The 18,522-nt window shown below is 43.5% G+C and overlaps 1 protein-coding gene across 3 annotated transcripts in view; it reads right to left on the bottom strand.

Annotated features, from left to right (window-relative positions):
- RASIP1 (Ras interacting protein 1) overlaps positions 1 to 18,522 on the bottom strand; it is a 452,478-nt gene that overhangs the window by 95,190 nt on the left and 338,766 nt on the right. For all 3 annotated transcript variants that reach the window (XM_073552118.1, XM_073552119.1, XM_073552120.1), the window contains exon 7: positions 1,227 to 1,378. In XM_073552118.1, the coding sequence (XP_073408219.1) occupies positions 1,227 to 1,378 (152 nt within the window). The remainder of the gene's footprint in view (positions 1 to 1,226; positions 1,379 to 18,522) is intronic.

The raw sequence follows: 18,522 nt of genomic DNA, 5'->3' as shown, positions 1-18,522 counted from the left end.
AATTGCTCACCATCCTCAAAGATTTCAAAACGGAGCTTGTAACGTTTTTTTCTGTGGCGGATCCTCCAGACACTCATTTAACCCGAAATTCTTTCTAGGTGCCGGACAAAAAAAAAAATTCTCTCTCTCTCTCTCTCTCTCTCCCCCTTCCCGGCCAGCATTTCCTTTATATTTCCGCATTTTCAGGATCCGTCTAAAAACGGATCCTGTGCCATCCGTTCACATCAGTTAACAACCGATCCGCTTCAATGACTTTTTGGCGGATTTGAACTGATGCAAAAAAACTGAAGTGTGAAAGAGACCTTACAGAAAACGTTTGACCTCTGTCACTGCCAACAAAGGATAAATAACAAAATTGAGATGACCTTTTGTTAATGACCAAATACTTATTTTCTGCCATAATTTGAAAAAATAAATCTTGCCAAATCAGACAAGGTGATTTTCTGGATTTGTTTTCTCATTGTGACTCTCATAGTTGTGGTCTACCTATGATGTCAATTACAGACCTCTCTCATCTTTTTAAGTGGGAGAACTTGCACAATTGGTGGCTGACTAAATACTTTTTTCCCCCACTGTAGCATCCGCCGTCTGGTCCACTGTTCAGCTCCCTTTAGTCTTTTCTTTATTTCAATATTTCTTATAGTTCTGCATTAGTGATGAGCGAGTATGCTTGTTGCTTGGGTGTTCTCCGAGTATTTGGATGTGCTCTGAGATTTAGTTTCTGTCGCCGCAGCCTGAATACATGTGGGGATTGCCTGTTTGTCGCTCATCACTACGCTGCATCCATTTTCACTCAGCATTAGATCATCTAGCACTGAATTGACCTCTGACATCACTTGAGTCAAATGAGACACTGACTAGGCCACAGCAATAAAAATCTGGACATTAGAGGCCTATAAGATGATCCTACACAGAGCGAAGATGGAGCAAGAGAGTGTTGCATGCATTTCAGAAGTAAAGTAGAGGCTGCAGGGAGCTGCACAGAGAAACAGATGGGGGACTGAGATGGAAGGACAGTCGATAAACAAGGTGAATATTATTAAAATTTTTCACCCTTTTTCTGGCTCTCTACACATCAGTAAAATGACAGCTATTGAGAGACCATTATGCTGCATTCACATGAAGCAAGTCACAAAAACTGAAGATTCAACATGTCGATTCACTCATCTCTACTTTTAATTTATTTTTTAATTTAAAAAATCTTAATAAAACAATTTTTGTCTCACCTTCTGACTCCCACTCCTTTTCCATGTCTAGGATTTTTCTTTGGACAAAGTTGAGAAGCTCCATTGAGTTAGCCATCCACAACATTAGTGGTTGAAGGTCAGAGGCCACCTCTTCAATCCCTAAAGTACTTCCCAAATTTTTTTCTTGTTGACTAAAACAATAAAATTAAAGGATTATATCACACACATACATATTTATACAACTCCTGGGAAAGCGCAGTGACAAGGATATAAGGACTGCTTGTAGTCTATGGGGTTGGCACGCCTTTCACTTTCATCTCTATATACTTTCCCCTGACTGGCTTCTCATCAATAGGTGATTTTTTAAGACATTAATAAAAAAGAGAAACTTTCTTTATTCACTAAACCATGTAATGAATTAACTGTGATATGGCTGCAATGGGAAAATTCAGGGCAATGTACAGGTGTTCATCATATTGCACAGAAAATGAGAGAAAGGTGGTCAAAACTGCAAATAAATATAATTAATATAAAAAGTGGCTGCCCATGTAGTTGACAATCCTTTTAAAGGGAATGTAATTGACAGTAGGATGAACCCTCTTACGTGGTCTATGTAGACATGTAGATCATAGGAAGATGAATAAAATGATACCTTGATATCTGCGATCTGATGTCTTATTCCAGAGAAATCCACATTTTTCTTATATGTGAATGAGCTATTCATAACTATGGGCCGGATATAGATCTGCAAAATAGTCTGCTTCTAGAGCGATGTGTAGTGGCTGCTCTTTGTTTTACTGTTACTAGTGATGAGCGAATTTGTTTGGAAAACGATCGCCAAACCTAAATTAGGCACAAATATGGCACATTCGTATTCATGATCGGAAACACGAGCAAAATTTTATAAAATCTGAAAAAATCAGTAACCTTCGGTAAAAAGTGCGGGAAAATATTTGCGTTGCAACTAAAGTATTTTCAGCACTTTAACAACAATAATGGTGGTGTATCATGAGCATTTGGCACGTGTTTGATGAGGGGAGGGGGTTTGCAGAGCCCAGAGGCCCGGCGTTCTTGTAAACAGTAATCCTACTTTTTTCCCTAACTTTAGGTGTCCACATTGCAGCTAGCCAATTAGGGCGCAGGAAAAACTCACAATGTCCTGACACAATGGCTTGTGTCATTGGCACAATGTCCCTCTTCATGTAAAGAGCAGACATCTTGTTTTAACGCCATTTCGACACTGTAAGGCTATATGCCCACATTGCAGAAATGCTGCGGAATTGTCCGCAGCATTTCTGCAACTCCCCACCGCAGGTAAAATGCATGTGGAATTCGCATGCTTTTTCCCACAAAACACAAGCATTTTGCAAGCGTTTTGAGCTTGCAGAATGCTAGCGCTTTTCAAAGCGATTTGAAGCATCGCTTGGAAAAGTGATTGACAGATTGGTCACACTTGTCAAGCATAGTGCTTGACAAGTGTGACCAACTTTTTACTATTGATGCTGCCTATGCAGCATCAATAGTAAAAGATAGAATGTTAAATATAATAAAAAAAAAAAAATAGGTGACCATTATGTCATCAGAGGTCATTCGCGCAAAGCATCCCTGGGAACGGAAGTTTCCGGCAGCGCCGCTGAGGACATCAGCGGTAGACAGTGAGGCTATGTGGAGTCCCCTGGCTGACCTGAGGTGAACTGATGAGCATGGGAAAAAGTTCAGAAACTTTCCCATGCTCATTAGTTCATCTCCGGTCAGCCGGGGAGGCTGCGCAGAGATGAACTAATTCATTCTGGCAGTGGTTTACAGCAGGGCTGTTCGCATTAGCACCGGTCCCGTTGTAAACCAGTTAACCCCATCTGATGGATTGCAGTGGGGGACCTGACTGACCAGCGGAGAGGTATGTATATTGTTGCTTTTTTGTTTTATTTTTTTAACAGGACCATGGTTTTTTTATGGATTAGTAGATGAATAAATTTGGTCAAAAACTTGGTGTCTTTATTTCATTAAAATAATTTTTAATTAATGTCTGTATTTTTTTAACCCTTTACTAGTCTAGTCATATTGACACCTCTCCATTATTAACCCGGCTTAATGTCACCTTCCAATAGCAAGCTGACATTAACCCATTATTATTAACCCATTAGCCACCGCTACAGGGCAATGGGAATAGAGAGTCTAAGTGCCAGAAAAGGCGCATCTTATAGATGCGCCTTTTCTGAGGTGTCTGGGGGCAGATTTTTGTAGCCGGGGGGACCAAAAACAATGGTCCCTCTCAAGGCTATTAAGGTCTGCCCTCACTCACTGGCTTTCCCTCTCTGGTTGCGAAATTACCGCGAGAGCCCATGCAATTTTTTTCAACGAATTTACCAATTTATTTAACACCTTGCTGTCCCAAATTTTACACACATACCTTAATCTAATTATTAGTAAAAGACATATAAAAAAATAAATGAAATGAAATGGTTTACTGTATGTAAACCATGTGTCATTTCATGTCTGGTTTTGGAATGATTTTACAGATGCCGGCAATTGATTTAGCGGTTATTCTGCTATGTAGAACTCTATGAAATATATATATGTGTCTCAATGACATGTATGTATATATATATATATATATGTATTCTATGTGTATATATATCTATTCTTTCTATTCTTTATTAAACTCGTCAGGGTGATTTTACTGTATCGCAAAATCAATTGCTGGCTTTTGTTAAAGGACACCGGTGTGTAATTCCCACAAGTCACATGTCTGGTCCGTGTGTAATCCTTATTTTTCCCCATAGACGTGCATTGGCGTATTTTTGGAGGAATACGCTGACAATCGCAGCATGCTGCAATTTTCTCAGCCCATAAAATACAGATGAGAAATATACGGCTGATGGGAGCTACCCCATAGAGAAACATTGGTCTGAGTGCAATGCGTTGTTTTTGCGCCTCTCACTCATCCGTATTTCTCTCTAGTGTGACGCCGGCCTTAAACTTACCTTCCAGCATTTTTTTTTACCATTACTGAGGTCCACAGACAAAGCCAGCAGGGCACATGTCCTACAAGTGTGTTCTGCACTGTTTCTATTGTGCTCCATGCATAAGAATAGCATTCTAAATAATATTTTTTCACTAGCTAAACGTGAAACAGCCTGCTGTATCTCATCTTGTCATTTAGTGCAATGGTGATATGAAACTGTCTGCAGACCTAAGGAACAGTAAAAGAAAATATATAATTTTTAATTTGCAAAAATTTAGACAGCCAGCCGTATCACACTTTCTCATTTTGTTGGGTTTAAATTAAGCTGTAGAGGCCTGATCCAGAGGCCACAAAAAAATTCTTCTGTTACTTGTGTCATACAGTAAGGGACCTGACTTTAAAATAGTTTGCAGGCTCTAATGTGTTAGGCTAGGTTCACATTTGCATTCAAGAGGGCTGCAGATGGCTGCCTACTTCCTTCTTTCTTCCTCCCTGAAGCTCCGCCTACTTCTGTATGCATCCTGCATTTTCCTGCGTACCTATTTATAACACTGGGTACGCGGAGATATGCGCTGTATGTGGATGCGTTCACTTGTGGTGATTTGATGTTTGCGGCGACTGCACGAAAATGCAAAATTTTGCTTTTCCGTGCGGTCGCCACACGAGTCAAATCGCCACACGCGGACGCATCTGCATACAATACATATCCCCGCGTACCCATTGTTAAAGATAGGTATGCAGGGAAAAGCAGGACACATATAGAAGTAGGCGGCGCGTAGGCGGAGCTTCAGGGAGGAAGAAAGGAGGAAGTAGGCAGCCCTCCTGAACGCAAATGTGAAACTAGCCTTATAAAGGCCTTATCCAGATGCCACCAAAAAATTATTGTGTTCCTACCGTCATACAGTAGGGGACATCTGACTTTCAAATTGTTTGCAACATATTTTCTTTTTCATACAGGCCTCAACCGCACTCAAACAATTCTTTCTTCTGTGACTAACATGACACAGCAGAATCATGTTGGAATTTACTCTTGCTGAAATTCATCTGTTTGCAGTGGTGCTGCAGAGTTTAAAATCTAATTTTTTGTTGCTAATACTGTGCTCCTACCACACTGAGCAACATGACTGGGAAAAAGCGAGGCCGTGGTGGAAGGGGAATTTGGCTTGGTGTTCAAGGTGTACGTGGGGTAGGTGGTAATGTGGTGCCCCAAGGCACCACAGTGGCATTACCTCCCTCCTAGGGAGTGTGATGTCATGCTTGGAAGCAAAAGAAGAGTCTCTCTATCAGGTAATTCCAGCACACAACACTACTCCTGGCCAGCAGAGGGAGCTCTGAACCTAACTGCTGAGGAGCTGCTCTCTGTAGTCGGGAGGAAGGAAGTTAGTTAGATCATGCAGAGAAGGGGAAGAGTGTGGACGTGGAGAGACGAGCTGGGAAGGATTGAGCTGAAGTCACGCTCACTCCTAGCTGAAGCGCATTGACCGGACCCCGGCATCCGAGGGTGCGTTGTTACTAAAGGTCTCACAGCAGAAACCAGCGGAACAAGAGGCTGTAAATGCTCTGTTCCCACCTAAGACTCGGAGTCACAGCAGCAACGTGTGTGAGCCAGAATGAGATGGCTACAGCTGCCTGTCATACGAGTGGAGTTTAAGTAACATCAAGCAAGAGGATCTTGAGTGTAATTCAGAACTACAAGTACTTCAGATTAGCGCTAGAAAGGAGACTACACAACCCATCTGAATAGAGAGATTCCCAAGTTGCTTGCAGGCTGACCAATTCCTGTACCATCTGTGATCTAAATCCTGGACTGTACCTTCAGTAAAGGTAGAAGAAACTGCACTCTGTTGTGTTCTTTGAATCCTTCCTGCAACTCCTTCAGCACTGCTACATCTCTGTGCCTAACACTACACCATCTACCGCAACACCTGTTACTACTGCCCTGAGACTACAGCTCTACCTGTGGAGAGCTATTACATCTTTGCTGCCTTATACCATCTGTCCCAGAGGATCTGCACCGCAGCGTCGGCTTAACACCTTCATTGCTGAGCACCAAAGGTAGCGTCACGAATCATCTACCTATAAACTTTATTCATCTCCATTCCATCTATTTTATATGGACACCCAGGGCCACAGACCGGGTCACTTTCACCGCGACACATCCCTTTGAGACACCGGCCCGGTACTGAGTATCCCACAGCCCTGGGGGTGCTCCAGTAATGTTTGTGAAAGACTAGTGAATCAACATCACGTCCTATGCAAAGACAACTGACAACTTCTGTTACTGGATTGGCTATTCCACTACCTTTCTTTAGAAACAGTAAAGAGAGGGGCGTAATAGCGCAGTTACCAAATTAACAATTAGTTTGCTGAACGGTAAAATTCTCACCTTTACACGTTCTGAGTATCTTCAACACATATAGTAAGTATGATAGTAGGGCTGCAGAAGGCACCGGACTCATGAAGGATCTTCAAGAAATTCTGGATAGGATATTCAAGATGCTGACAATTCTGAGCTTCTCCAAAATCAGGCAAGGGAATCACAGAGTTCATACTTTATTCAGGGCTACAAAACTACGTATTTCATAGACATGCTGTCCACTTCCTCTGCTTCATTGCCAATACTAACCACATGGTATTACTCACATATATAGGGTAGGCTGAACATAGAAAAATGGGCCTCAAACACACCTGGCGCCCTGAATGCTGCAGTTATATTTAAAATACAAACATAAATTTGCTGCATATCTGTACAACAGTAATTAAAAATGCAAGTTGTTAGCATAAAAATTATATATGACATTAAAATGTAAGTTTTTTTGCAAATAAAATTAAAAGGATCGATGTTAGTAATATAAAAATCAATTAAAATGTATATTTGAATAAAATTCATTTATGAAAAATGTATGCAAAAAATAAAAATGAAAATGTGAATAAATTAATTTATGAATTGTGATAAAAGGATGAACTCTGTGTTTCCCTTGCCTGATTTTAGAGGAGAGCGGAGTTGTCGGCATCTTGAATATACTGCCTTTCTTTGGCAGACGCACGGCAGTACGTCTTGTTGATGAGGCCCAGAAAGAGCATGTGCTTGAGTGGATGGCAAGTGCAGCTTCAAATGGCCTCTCCTCCTCTTCCTCCACCTCTACATCACACTCATTACAGTCCACAGAGGTGGCACTCAAATTATCCTTACTTCCCCCTGCTTCCCAACTCTCCAACCATAAAACTGACTGTACGCAACCATAGAAGGGTGAGTCTGAAGAGCTGTTCACACATTCTATTCCATGGTCATCAGAAGTGTACTCAAAAGCTTCACAGAGTCAAGAGGAGGAAATCTGTACAGATGCCCAAAACTTTTAAACTTTTTTAGCTTGGATCCAGAGCAGGACGAAGTAGGATCCAAACAGCATCCTGACCCTTGTCATCAGACGTTAACCTCTGGGGGGAGGTGATTCTGATGAGACTCAAATATCTGAGGCTGCTGCGTACTGTACTGTGCTATCAGGCATGAAGAGGAGGAGGGTGACTCCAAGGACGAGGAATGTGATAACACAGAGGATGATGAGGAGGAGGAGTTAGATCCCAGTTGGCATGAACATAGAGGCACACAGCTGAGTAGGTCACCTGAGGAGGAAGACGAGGAGGTTACTGTTAGGCGTCAGGTTCAGGAATCCAGACCCTTACATTCTGCGGTCTCTTGCTGATAATCTACCGCAGAGGAGATTGCCTTGCAGCAAATCTCTCCAGGGGCTAAGTCCCTCTGCCCTCCTACTGAGCCTGCTCATGAGACGATTTCCCATTGGAGATCGGGAGTCATGTGCTCAGGTCCTGCTCCAGATCTCATTGGTCCATCTTGGAGATCTGGAAGCTTCCGGAAGGTCCCGGCTGCTATAAAAAGCGTGCATGGCCGTTCCGCTATGCACTGGTATAGTCTCTAGTTGCTACTATGTGAATGATGATGGATGTATGATTCTGGTGAATGACTCATTTGAAACCCCTTCCCTCTGATATTTCGTATATGGACAAGGACTAAGCTTAGAGTCAGCACCAGCGTGCCACTACTACATCATCCACAGTTGCTAGCGTCCAACATTGCGCATGCGTACTAGCTTTGTCCTCTAGTGGCAGTGTCCTACGCCGTGCTGCAGTTGCAGCCCTCCTTGGCGTCCGTAGTTGCGACGTCGCACACACGGTAGGTCTAGACGGACGCAGTTCCGCTGTCTTTGGCTCTGCTCCTGTGACCAGATACCGTGTGTGCATTTACTCTGAGTACTGTGACTCCAACAGGCTCAGCCTTATTGTATTTGTCTTTGTTGGCACCTCTGTGACTTAACAGAGATTGCTCTGCGCACCTGGGTGACGTTTAACCCACGTGCGCATTTCCGCCATATTGCTTGCCTGCCACCACTTAGCAGCAGTCATATCATCTACTGCACGGTGGACCCCGAGCGGCGAACATTTTCCTAACATTTACGCTGCGCCGTACGTCACAAACACGTAGTGATGCAGCCACGACGAGCAATGAATCCTCAGCCACAACTATGGCTGTGACCAGCAGCGTTCGCGGGTCTGCAGCTCATAGGGGTGGCAAGTGCTGCCTAGCCTGGGCTGTTGTGAGTTCATTTTCCCCTTCATTACTGAGGCCCGAGGAACTCCCTCTTCTGGTAAAGAAAGGTAGTGAGCCTGATTATCAAACATCTGAGGCTGATGATGATGACTGGCTGAGTGGAGTTACTGACTGGATATAAGGCTGCCAACGCCCTTCTGCCCTGCGGGTGATTTCTCTGTGGGATCCTTGGAGACCAGTCTGTATTCCTGCTCCTCTAAAGCTAAGTTTGCTGCTCGGCCTTTTTCTTTGGTGCTTTGACTTTGTTTTGCTTTGTTTTTCTGGATTTCTGCCATTCCCTGCTTGGGTGTGCTGAATTCATTTAGCTCTGTCTTCTGAAAATACCTGAGTGCTGATTTAGTTTTTGAAGCCTAGCTGCTACAGGGCCTTTTTCATATCAGCTTGTTGGCTTATGTCTTTGATAGGGTTTTGGCAGATTGCAGACAGCAGCCTTCCTGTCCTTTCCTATCTAGGTAGTTTTGGGCCCCGTCTTTGCTCAGTCTATCTTTCTGTCTGTGTTAGTATTTTCATCTTGCTTCACCGTCATTATATGTTGGGGGCTGCCTATTGCTTTGGGGTCTGCTCTGGGGCAGCTTAGATTTCCCCTTTCTTTCTTTAGGCCTATGTAATTCTCCGGCTGTGATCGAGGGGTCTAGGGCATCGTAGGAACCCCCCACGGCTACTGCTAGTTGTGTTGATAGGTTCAGGTGTCTGCAATCTGATAGTTGCCAACTTCTCTGGTTTTCTGGACTTAGCTTGTATTTCTGCTTTTGCCTCCTACGGTGACTCATTCATAACACTGGGCCTTTTTTGACACTGCAAAGGATAAGCCAACTCACATAATCTGCCAACTTTGCAAAAAAACTGAGAAGAGGTAAAAAGTGCAATAATTTGACTACTACATGTGTGAACCTTCACATGCGCAATCAACATGCGTTACTGTGGGAATACCACTGCGCAAATATGAGGACCAGTGGACCTCAACAACCATCAGCCGCCCCAGCAACTGCATCTACTGCTTCTTCCTCCTCCTCTGGTACTGTGTCATCTATTAAGATTTAGGTCTTCGACTACAGAACCTCAGATTCTTTACCCTCTCCAGTCACGCTGAATGAGAGCTCACCATCAGCTGTAATGGAAGCGGACATGCCTGCTGTTTTTGACCAATTTCAGAGAACAAGCAAACTACACCTTTGTCAATCCACTGTAACATCTCCACCTGCACCTCTCTCACGGTCCAGCAGTTTGTCTGGTTCACCGTATTCCGCCCCCTCTCAGCACTGCAGCCAGCCCACAGTTCCGCAGTTGTGGCCACGGAAATGCTGCATTTCCGCTTGGTAGATACAGACAGTTTCCAAAAGCTGATGGCCGCTACAGTCCCCCTGTACCAATTGTCATTACTTTTCTAAGAAAGCTGTGCCTGTGCTACACCAGCATGTTGCAGACAACATCACCCGGTCCTTGACTAAATCTGTGTCTGCCAGGGTGCATTTCACCACAGACACTTGGATGAGTAAGCATGTGTTACGTGTACGCCGCTAGTTTCAGATGAGGCGGAACAGGTCTTATGAGTCTTTGGAACTCTGAGGGAACCATTACTCAGGGTGACTATGCACTTCAGCTTCCTCAGGCACAAGATGGATCCACTTGCTCACACAAATACAATTGATAGAGTCCTCATGAACAGATGAACATGGTAGTTTAATATCACAGCACATTCAGAACAATTCAAGTCTCTTAAGCACAGGATTCATAAACAATACAGTTTGCTTCTTAAAGGCACATTGACTAACAGTCTCTTTTGATAGCACAGTTTAGCACAGGTCAAGACTCTTTACAAAGGCACAGTAGTACACAGCATTCCTTCTAGCACTGTGAGATGGAAGAGGAAGGGGGGTTTGCTGAGGGAGATGATCCCTGTGGCACAATTCTTTCCAGTACTAACCTTCCTGTTACTGATAGACTTTCTCAACTAGCAGAACAGGGGTTAGCCCAGCTCCACTCTGTAATGGGATCCTGTGTCCCTATGGTTCACTTGCTTGATCTTTTGTGAGACAGATCACAAACACACACCACTCATCCCTTTGTCTACTGCTAGAATAGTAAACAAGTTCCCCACAATCCCCCTGGGGCTTTGCTAACTACTCCCTGTCTTCTGTGACTGTGTTAACCCCTCTAGTTGTTGGATGCATTTGAAGCAACTGCAGTCAGCACTGCTTCTGCATGTCACACATGGCCAAGGGTGTTACATCTCGCTGTCCGGGCACTGGGTGACTCCGGTGGCTGTGGGGCACGCGCTGCTCCATAAGTTTTAGAATCCCCAAGGCTTGCAGGACATACCTCTACATTTAACACTTTCTCCACTACTTCTGCCTCCTCCTCTAACTCCTCTAGGGTATCCACCTGCACCCTCAACTTTTGCCTTAATGAGACACGTGTTCCAACATTGCAGAGCGAATCCCCACCACCTCTGTACTGCATAGCCAGAGTTCACCGCAATCAGGCAGTATTAAAATTGATATGCCTGAGAGATTCGCAGTCATACAGCTCAAAAGTTGTGGAGCTCTCCAGGCTGAGTTTCATCAATGGCTGTCTCTGCTGAACCTGCATCCAGGGAAGGCAGTGTCCGATAATGGTGCAAACCTGGTGGCGGCCCTACGTCAAGGAAAGTTCACACACATGCCTTGCGTGGCTCAGATCCTCAACCTGGTGGTACAAGGTTTTCTCCGCCACTATCCTGGCCTGGGCGAGATGCTTCAGAACGCATGTCCCTAAGTTCCACACTGTCGTCACACAGGCAGGTGCCAAGGGAGGGTGGATTAATGTGATCAAGGAGGTCTGGTGATAGACAAACTTTTATCGAAGGTGCAAGATCCAAGGAACAAATGGAGGAGGAAGAGGTGATGGACGAGCAACTGTCAGATGAAGAGGATAGTCATCCCCTCTCTGTTGTACATGGTTGGCAGGAGGGATGGAGGAAATGAGCCTCATTGTAACCCAGCCACCAACACAGCATGGGCTTGGACCTCATGGTGGAGCTCAAAAAATGAGTGCCTTCTTGTTACACTATCCGCAACATGATCCCCAAATAGTCATGATTAGGAATACTGCTGACTACAGGGCTACAACTCTGTTAGATCCATGTTATAAAACCAAATTTTGCCAGATGCTTCCCACCCTGGAAAGGGACCCGCGAATGCTGGAGTATCGAAACACGCTTTTACACAACCTTAAGAGAGCTTTTCCCCAAGACAGTGTTGCACAGCTTGTTGTATAGCTCCTGGATACCCACAGTTGCAGTAGCAAACTTCAGAGAGCAGATTACATGGGATAACAAGCTTTTACTTGTCAGAACATGAGGTAAAGGAAAAATGCACAGTCATACAATGCTGCATCATCAGGAAGTAGGAAAATCCAAACTGAAACTAGCAAAAGAGACCTTTTCTCTCACAACACATTAAGCAAGGAAACTTTACACAACATCACCACCTATTGTCAGATTAGCATAAAGTCCTCCTTCACACAAAGAAGACGTCCACAACTGTTGCATATGCCAACACCCTTTCTCAACAGTAAGGACTCATTCAGTCAAACCTATTTTCTTCATTAGTCTCTGTTGTTTTTCAGCATTTAATGCCTTTGTGAAAATGTCTGCTGTCATATCTTCAGTAGGACAATATTCTAATTTCAGGATTCCTTGTTCCTGATGATCCCTCAAGAAATGATACAGTGGTGCGCATTTAAATAATAAAACGTGCAGGTGGATACGCCGCCTCCACCTGGCGAATTTAGGTATTACACGTTATACATACAATAATCAAATAATAAAGGGGGAACTTGGGAAACTTTAACAATGGTGGGCCCTGCGATAGGGAATGGGGACATGGAGACCTCCTAAGTTCCCCTGAGCCAGTGTCCCTGCACTCCTTACATTCCCTAAACAGGCTCCGCACCTGTCACCGCACGTGTACCTTAACGCCCTTGCTCACCCTGACCCTAAACCCTCACTAGGGAATGGGTCGGTGCGGAGACTAATCCCACCACTGCACTAATAACACACATGAGGAAAGAGACAATACAGGGGAAACACCACTTAGCTTTGCTCTGTTGCGTGCGCTCCTAGCAACAGAGCCCTCCACCTGAGTGCATCTTCTCCACCTGGATCCATCACCATAACAGGATCCTTCACCTTAGTGCAGCCTTGGAGCAGAGTCCACCACCAGCTGCAGCTGCTTAGTACCAGAGTTCCAAGGAAGTGTTCAGCTTCTGCCACGAAGTCAAGCATGCTTGAGTCCAGCTCAGCAACCAAGTCCCACATGGTGAGTGCCACTCTCCATAGTCGCCACTCCACCAGCCCATGCAGACACTTCCCGCTGACACCATCACTGCGACTCCACCACGCCATGCCAGCCCTTCGTCCAGACACCATAGCTGCAACACGTCCCCCCTGGCTAAGCTGCGCAGGACTCCTCACCAGCTCCATCCTTCCTCCAGGCTCTCCAAACCAGAGTGAACAATCTCACAATATCACAGGCAGTGAGTGAACACCCTGAGCACACCTTTATAGGGTGTCACACCTGATCCATAATTAAGTGCAAAAAACCCTAAAGTGCAATACCACTCACCACCACCGGGGACAGTCAAGACACCTTGGAACTTTCCAAAGTAAAAAAAGTTCACCCAGTGCAATTTAAAACTGTCAGATCACTTCAGATCATGACAGATACTTCACATCAATGTGCTTGGTTCCTAGGTTAACTCTTTCCATCTGAGCAAGAACAAGACATCCTTGATTGTCCTCATTTATTTTTGTTGGTTCTAACTGTGGTTGTCCTAGGTCTGCTAGCAATTGTCTTAGCCATAGAACTTCTTGACTTGCATGTGCTGCTGCAACATATTCTGGTCCTGTTGATGACAGCGTCACTATTGATTGTTTTTTACTAGTCCAACTAATTGGTTCGCCTGAGAGAAAGAAAAGATAGCCACTGGTAGATTTTCTGTCAGTTGGATCTCCAGCCCAATCTGCATCAACGTATCCAGTTAAAATGCATTTATCACTTGTAGGCAGTTTCAGTTTAACATTGCTAGTTCCTTTCAAATAACGTATTACTCTCTTCACAGCATTCCAATCCACTTTATATGGCTTAGATACTTTTCTACTCAGAATTCCTACTGCTGCTGCGATGTCTGGTCTTGTAACAGTTGCTAGATACAGTAATTTTCCTATTGCCATTCTGTACTCTTCATTATTTGGTAACACATTTTTCTCATTATTCATCTCTTTAAGATAATTAGTTTCCATTGGAGACTTTGCTATTTTTGTATCCTTCAATCCAAATGTTTCGGTTATGCCTTGAATCATGTGATTTTGATTAAGTAAGAAACTTCCATCTTCTTCTCTTTCTATCTGTATTCCTAGGTACTGTTTCACATTTCCCAAGTCTTTGATCTTGAAATGTTGATTCAGGATTTTCAGTATGTCCTCTTTATCCCTTTCTTTTTCAAAACAAACTAAATGTCATCAACATATATAAGTACATAAATCCATCTGTTCATTAGTCTTTTTGTGTACAAGCAAGGGTTAGCTTTGCTTCTTTGAAATTTTTCATTTGTGAGAAATTCCGAGATTCTATCATTCCACGCTTTAGCTGCTTGTTTTAAACCAAATATACTATTTTGTAATTTGCAAACCATGTTTGGTTTACTTTCATCTTTGAATCCTGGAGGTTGTTCCATGTAAATATCTTCTGTTAAACTTCCATTCAAAAATGCTGTCTTTACATCCAGATGTTTCAGTTCCATTTGTTTCATTGCTGCAACTGCAAATAAAGTTCTTACTGTAGTATGTTTGACAACTTGAGCAAATGTTTCATCAATAGTCTTCTCCATATTTTTGAGAATAACCTTTAGCTACGAGTCTTGCTCGGTATCGTTCAGTTGTGCCATCTGTTTGGTATTTTACGCTAAAAACCCATTTACATCCTATAGCTTTTCTTCCTTCTGGTAATTCTGTTAGTGCCCATGTCTTTGAGTCATGCATGGATTTTACTTCTATTTCTGCTGCTTCTATCCATTTATTAGCTTCTTCTTCAGGAAGTCGAGATATGTCTTCCCAAGAGGTAGGTTCATAAATTTTACTTGTGCTTGCCTTGTATGAGAGGCATTTTGGTGGTTTTCCTTTGTTTTCTCTTATTAACGTCTTGTTTCTGTGTCTGTTTGTAGTTGTATCTCCATTTTCACTATTCTGTTTTTTAACAATTTCAACTTCTTTTTCATCAGATATTCCTTCAGCTATATCACTGCTGTTTTTCTCATTTTTTGTTTCCAGTGAAATCATAGTGTCTTCATTTAGATTCTCAATGAATGTCACACTGTTACTCACCGTAACTTTGTCTGTTTTGGGATCTAAGATTCTATATCCTTTGCAATTTTCACTATATCCAACAAATATTCCTTCTATGGACCTGTTTTGAAGTTTGGAATGCTTTTCTGTTGGAATGAATACAAAAACTTTACAACCAAAAACTCTTAAATGATTCACACTTGGTTTCATACTTTGCCACAGTTCATATGGAGTTTTTTTCAGTTTTCTGGAAAAAAGTCAGTTTTGTGGATACAGGGTGGTCCCAAAGTAGGTGGACAGTATGTGTAATAGGGTTATGAAGGGGGAAATATATCAAACATGGTGTAAAGTGAAACTGACTCAGTTGCCCTTAGCAACCAATCAGATTCCACTTTTCATTCTTCACATACTCTTTGGAAAATGAAAGGTGGAATCTGATTGGTTGCTAAGGGCAACTGAGTCAGTTTCACAGATCCAGTTTTCACAGATAAATCTCCCCAAATCTGTTTTCTTTTCAGATAATTCAGATCACCCATAATGGCAAATAATTTAAATACAGATCAAAGAAAATGGATTTTAAAAGAGTATTAGAAATCTCAAAATGCTGAAACAGTTAGAGCAGATTGGGTTGAAACATTTGGTACTCAAGCTCCAAACAGACAAACCATTTACTGCATTCATGAAACATTCAATGCCACTGGCTCAATCCTTAATGCTTCAAAACTGGTCAACCCAAAACAGCCTGTACAGAAAATAATAAACAACTTGTTGCTAAAATATTTGTTCAGAGTCCTAAAAAGTCCACCAGAAGAGTCTCTTTAGAATTAGGAATTTCACAAGCTTCCATCATGGGAATCCTGAAATCTATTGGGTGGAAAGGGTCCACGTCTAATTCATGGTTTATTGGAGGATGATCCAGAAAGGCGGCTGCAATTTAGTGAGATTATGTTTAACGAAATTGAAGAAAATCTAGTAATTTTAGATAACATTATGTGGAGTGATGAAGCTTCTTTCAAATTATCTGGCCATATTAACAGTCATAATTGTATTTACTGGTATAATGAGTAGGGATAAGCAAGTTTACTCGTTAGGATTCGGTACTCAGCGAGTAATACGGTACTCGCGGTTAGAGCTGAGCGAAACGGGTCGGTCATATTCAAAAGTCGGCGACTTTCGCTGAAGTCAGGTTTCATGAAATGAAACCCGACCATAGCGTGAGGTTGGCCACGAGGTTGGCGACCAGAGCGCCAAAGTCGCGTTTCAAAAGATGCTTCCAGAGCCCTTTTTCAACCAATGATGGAGGACGCACACTGTGGGCAACACGATGACATAGGCATCGGTCACCACCATCTTTGAGAAGGGCATGCAAGTGATTGGCTGGCTTTGTGTGGCGTCACAGGGGCTATAAAAGGGCGTGCACACCGACCGCCATCTTACTTCTGCAAATCTTAGCATTAGGGAGAGGTTGCAGCTGCTGATTCTGAATAAGGGAGAGCGTTAGGCAGGGAAAAAGAGCCAAAAAACTGCTTCTGCTGTTAGCGATTTCCACTTACAACACAACACTTTGTGTGCAGAGACAGGGGATGCTCTATTTTTGTGCATCAGCTCTGTTGGTTATTAGGCTGCCTTATAAGGCTTCCTGATAGCTGCATTGCTGTCTGCACACTGCTGTGCAAACTGCTTTTTTAAAAGCAAAAATACTTTTTTTACTCCTTTCTTCACGGTTACCAAGCGTTCATTTTTCCACCCTTTTGTGTGTGCAGCAGTCCTGCTTATTAGGCTGCCTGCGTCCATACTTGGACTGAGAGCATCGTTGTCAGTGTCCTCAAATCTCTAGTGAGATCCAAATTCTCACCAATCCTATAGACACCTTGTCATACACCATCCAATTTCAGACTGTTACATTGAGGTGTAATCTCTCCTGGGCCTGAGACAATAGTTCAGTGTCCTCAAATCTATAGTGAGATTCAAATTCTCACCAATCCTATAGACACCCTCCACCTTGTCATACACCATCCAATTTCAGCCTGTTACATTGAGGTGTAATCTCTCCTGGGCCTGAGACAATAGTTCTGTGTCCTCAAATCTATACTGAGATTCAAATTCTCACCAATAGTAGATACACCTTCTACCTTGCTTTACAGTACCATATAGCTGGTGGTATTTTGGGTACATTTTCACAAAAATGAGGAAGTATGGTGGAAGACGCCATGGAAGTGGGCTGGGGTTGCCAGCTGGTCCCGATAGTGGTGGTGTTGCATCTGTTGGTAGTGGCAAAAGCACAATAGCACCTAAGGCAGGAGTTGTTGAGCCTGCGTCATCGTATGGCTCCACAAGGCCTCGAAGGCTCTCTTTTCTGGGAATAGGTAAACCACTTTTAAAGCCAGAGCTTCAGGAGCAAGTTTTGGCTTACATTGCTGACACAGCCTCCAGCTCTCTCGCCTCCTCTTCTGAAGTTTCAAAAAATAAAAGCATCATTCAGTGGAGGCTGCTGGTCAGGAACAACACCTTTCCTTGTGTCCTTCACCCCTACCAAAAGTGAAGGATGTGGCAGGCCACACTACCGATTACTCCATGGAGCTCTTTTCACATACCATGCCTGGGCTAGCAAGTCAAATCGTGAATTCCCCAGTCCAAGATGAATCTGACATGGAGTGCACTGATGCACAGCCACTGCTAGATTTTTCTGCTGGTACATTCACTCAGAGCACTACATTGTCCTCGCAGTGTACTGAGGCAGAATCAGACCCTGATGAAACTCAGGTGCCCCTTCCCGCATACTATACCACCTGACACGGTGACACAGAGGAAGGTGCACATGAAATTGAAGAGGAGATGATGGATGACCCAGTTGTAGACCCAGATTGGCATCCATTGGGGGAAGAGGGTGCCGCTGCCAATAGCTCAGAAGAGGAGGAGGAGGATCCGCAGCAGGCAACGACATCGCAACAGCTGTTATCTGGCATGACCGTAGCAGTCCAAAAACGTGTTACAAAAACCAAAGGACTTGCAGGACAGCTTGGCAAGACGGTCAAATTAGCACAGCGTGCAAGGTCTCAAAATGTCTTCCATAGTAGGAGGAGTGCAGTGTGGCTTTTTTTAACAAAATCCTAATGATCAGGCAAAAGTTATCAGTAAAAAGTGCGCAAAGACCTTTAGCCGAGGGAAAAATCTGAGAAATTTGAATACCAGTTACATGCTTAGACATTTAACCACCATGCACTTGCAAGCGTGGATGGACTACCAAACCTCACGTACCACATGTGCACCTGCTCAGAATGAAGGTAGTCAGCAACGCTACATCGCTTCCCCCACTGTAAGCCCACCCGTTAGCACTCCACCAGCAGCAAATGTCGAGGTGTCGTCGCAAGGGCAAAGCAGTCATGGAATTACAATGTTATTCCTACAAAAGACTGAATCT

The sequence above is a fragment of the Dendrobates tinctorius genome, unplaced genomic scaffold (genome assembly GCF_039654945.1).
Source record: "Dendrobates tinctorius isolate UK_male_01 unplaced genomic scaffold, ASM3965494v1 ptg000184l, whole genome shotgun sequence".
NCBI lineage: Eukaryota > Metazoa > Chordata > Amphibia > Anura > Dendrobatidae > Dendrobates > Dendrobates tinctorius.
Note: the sequence above shows the minus strand (reverse complement) of the source record. Positions and strands in the feature narration are given on the sequence as shown.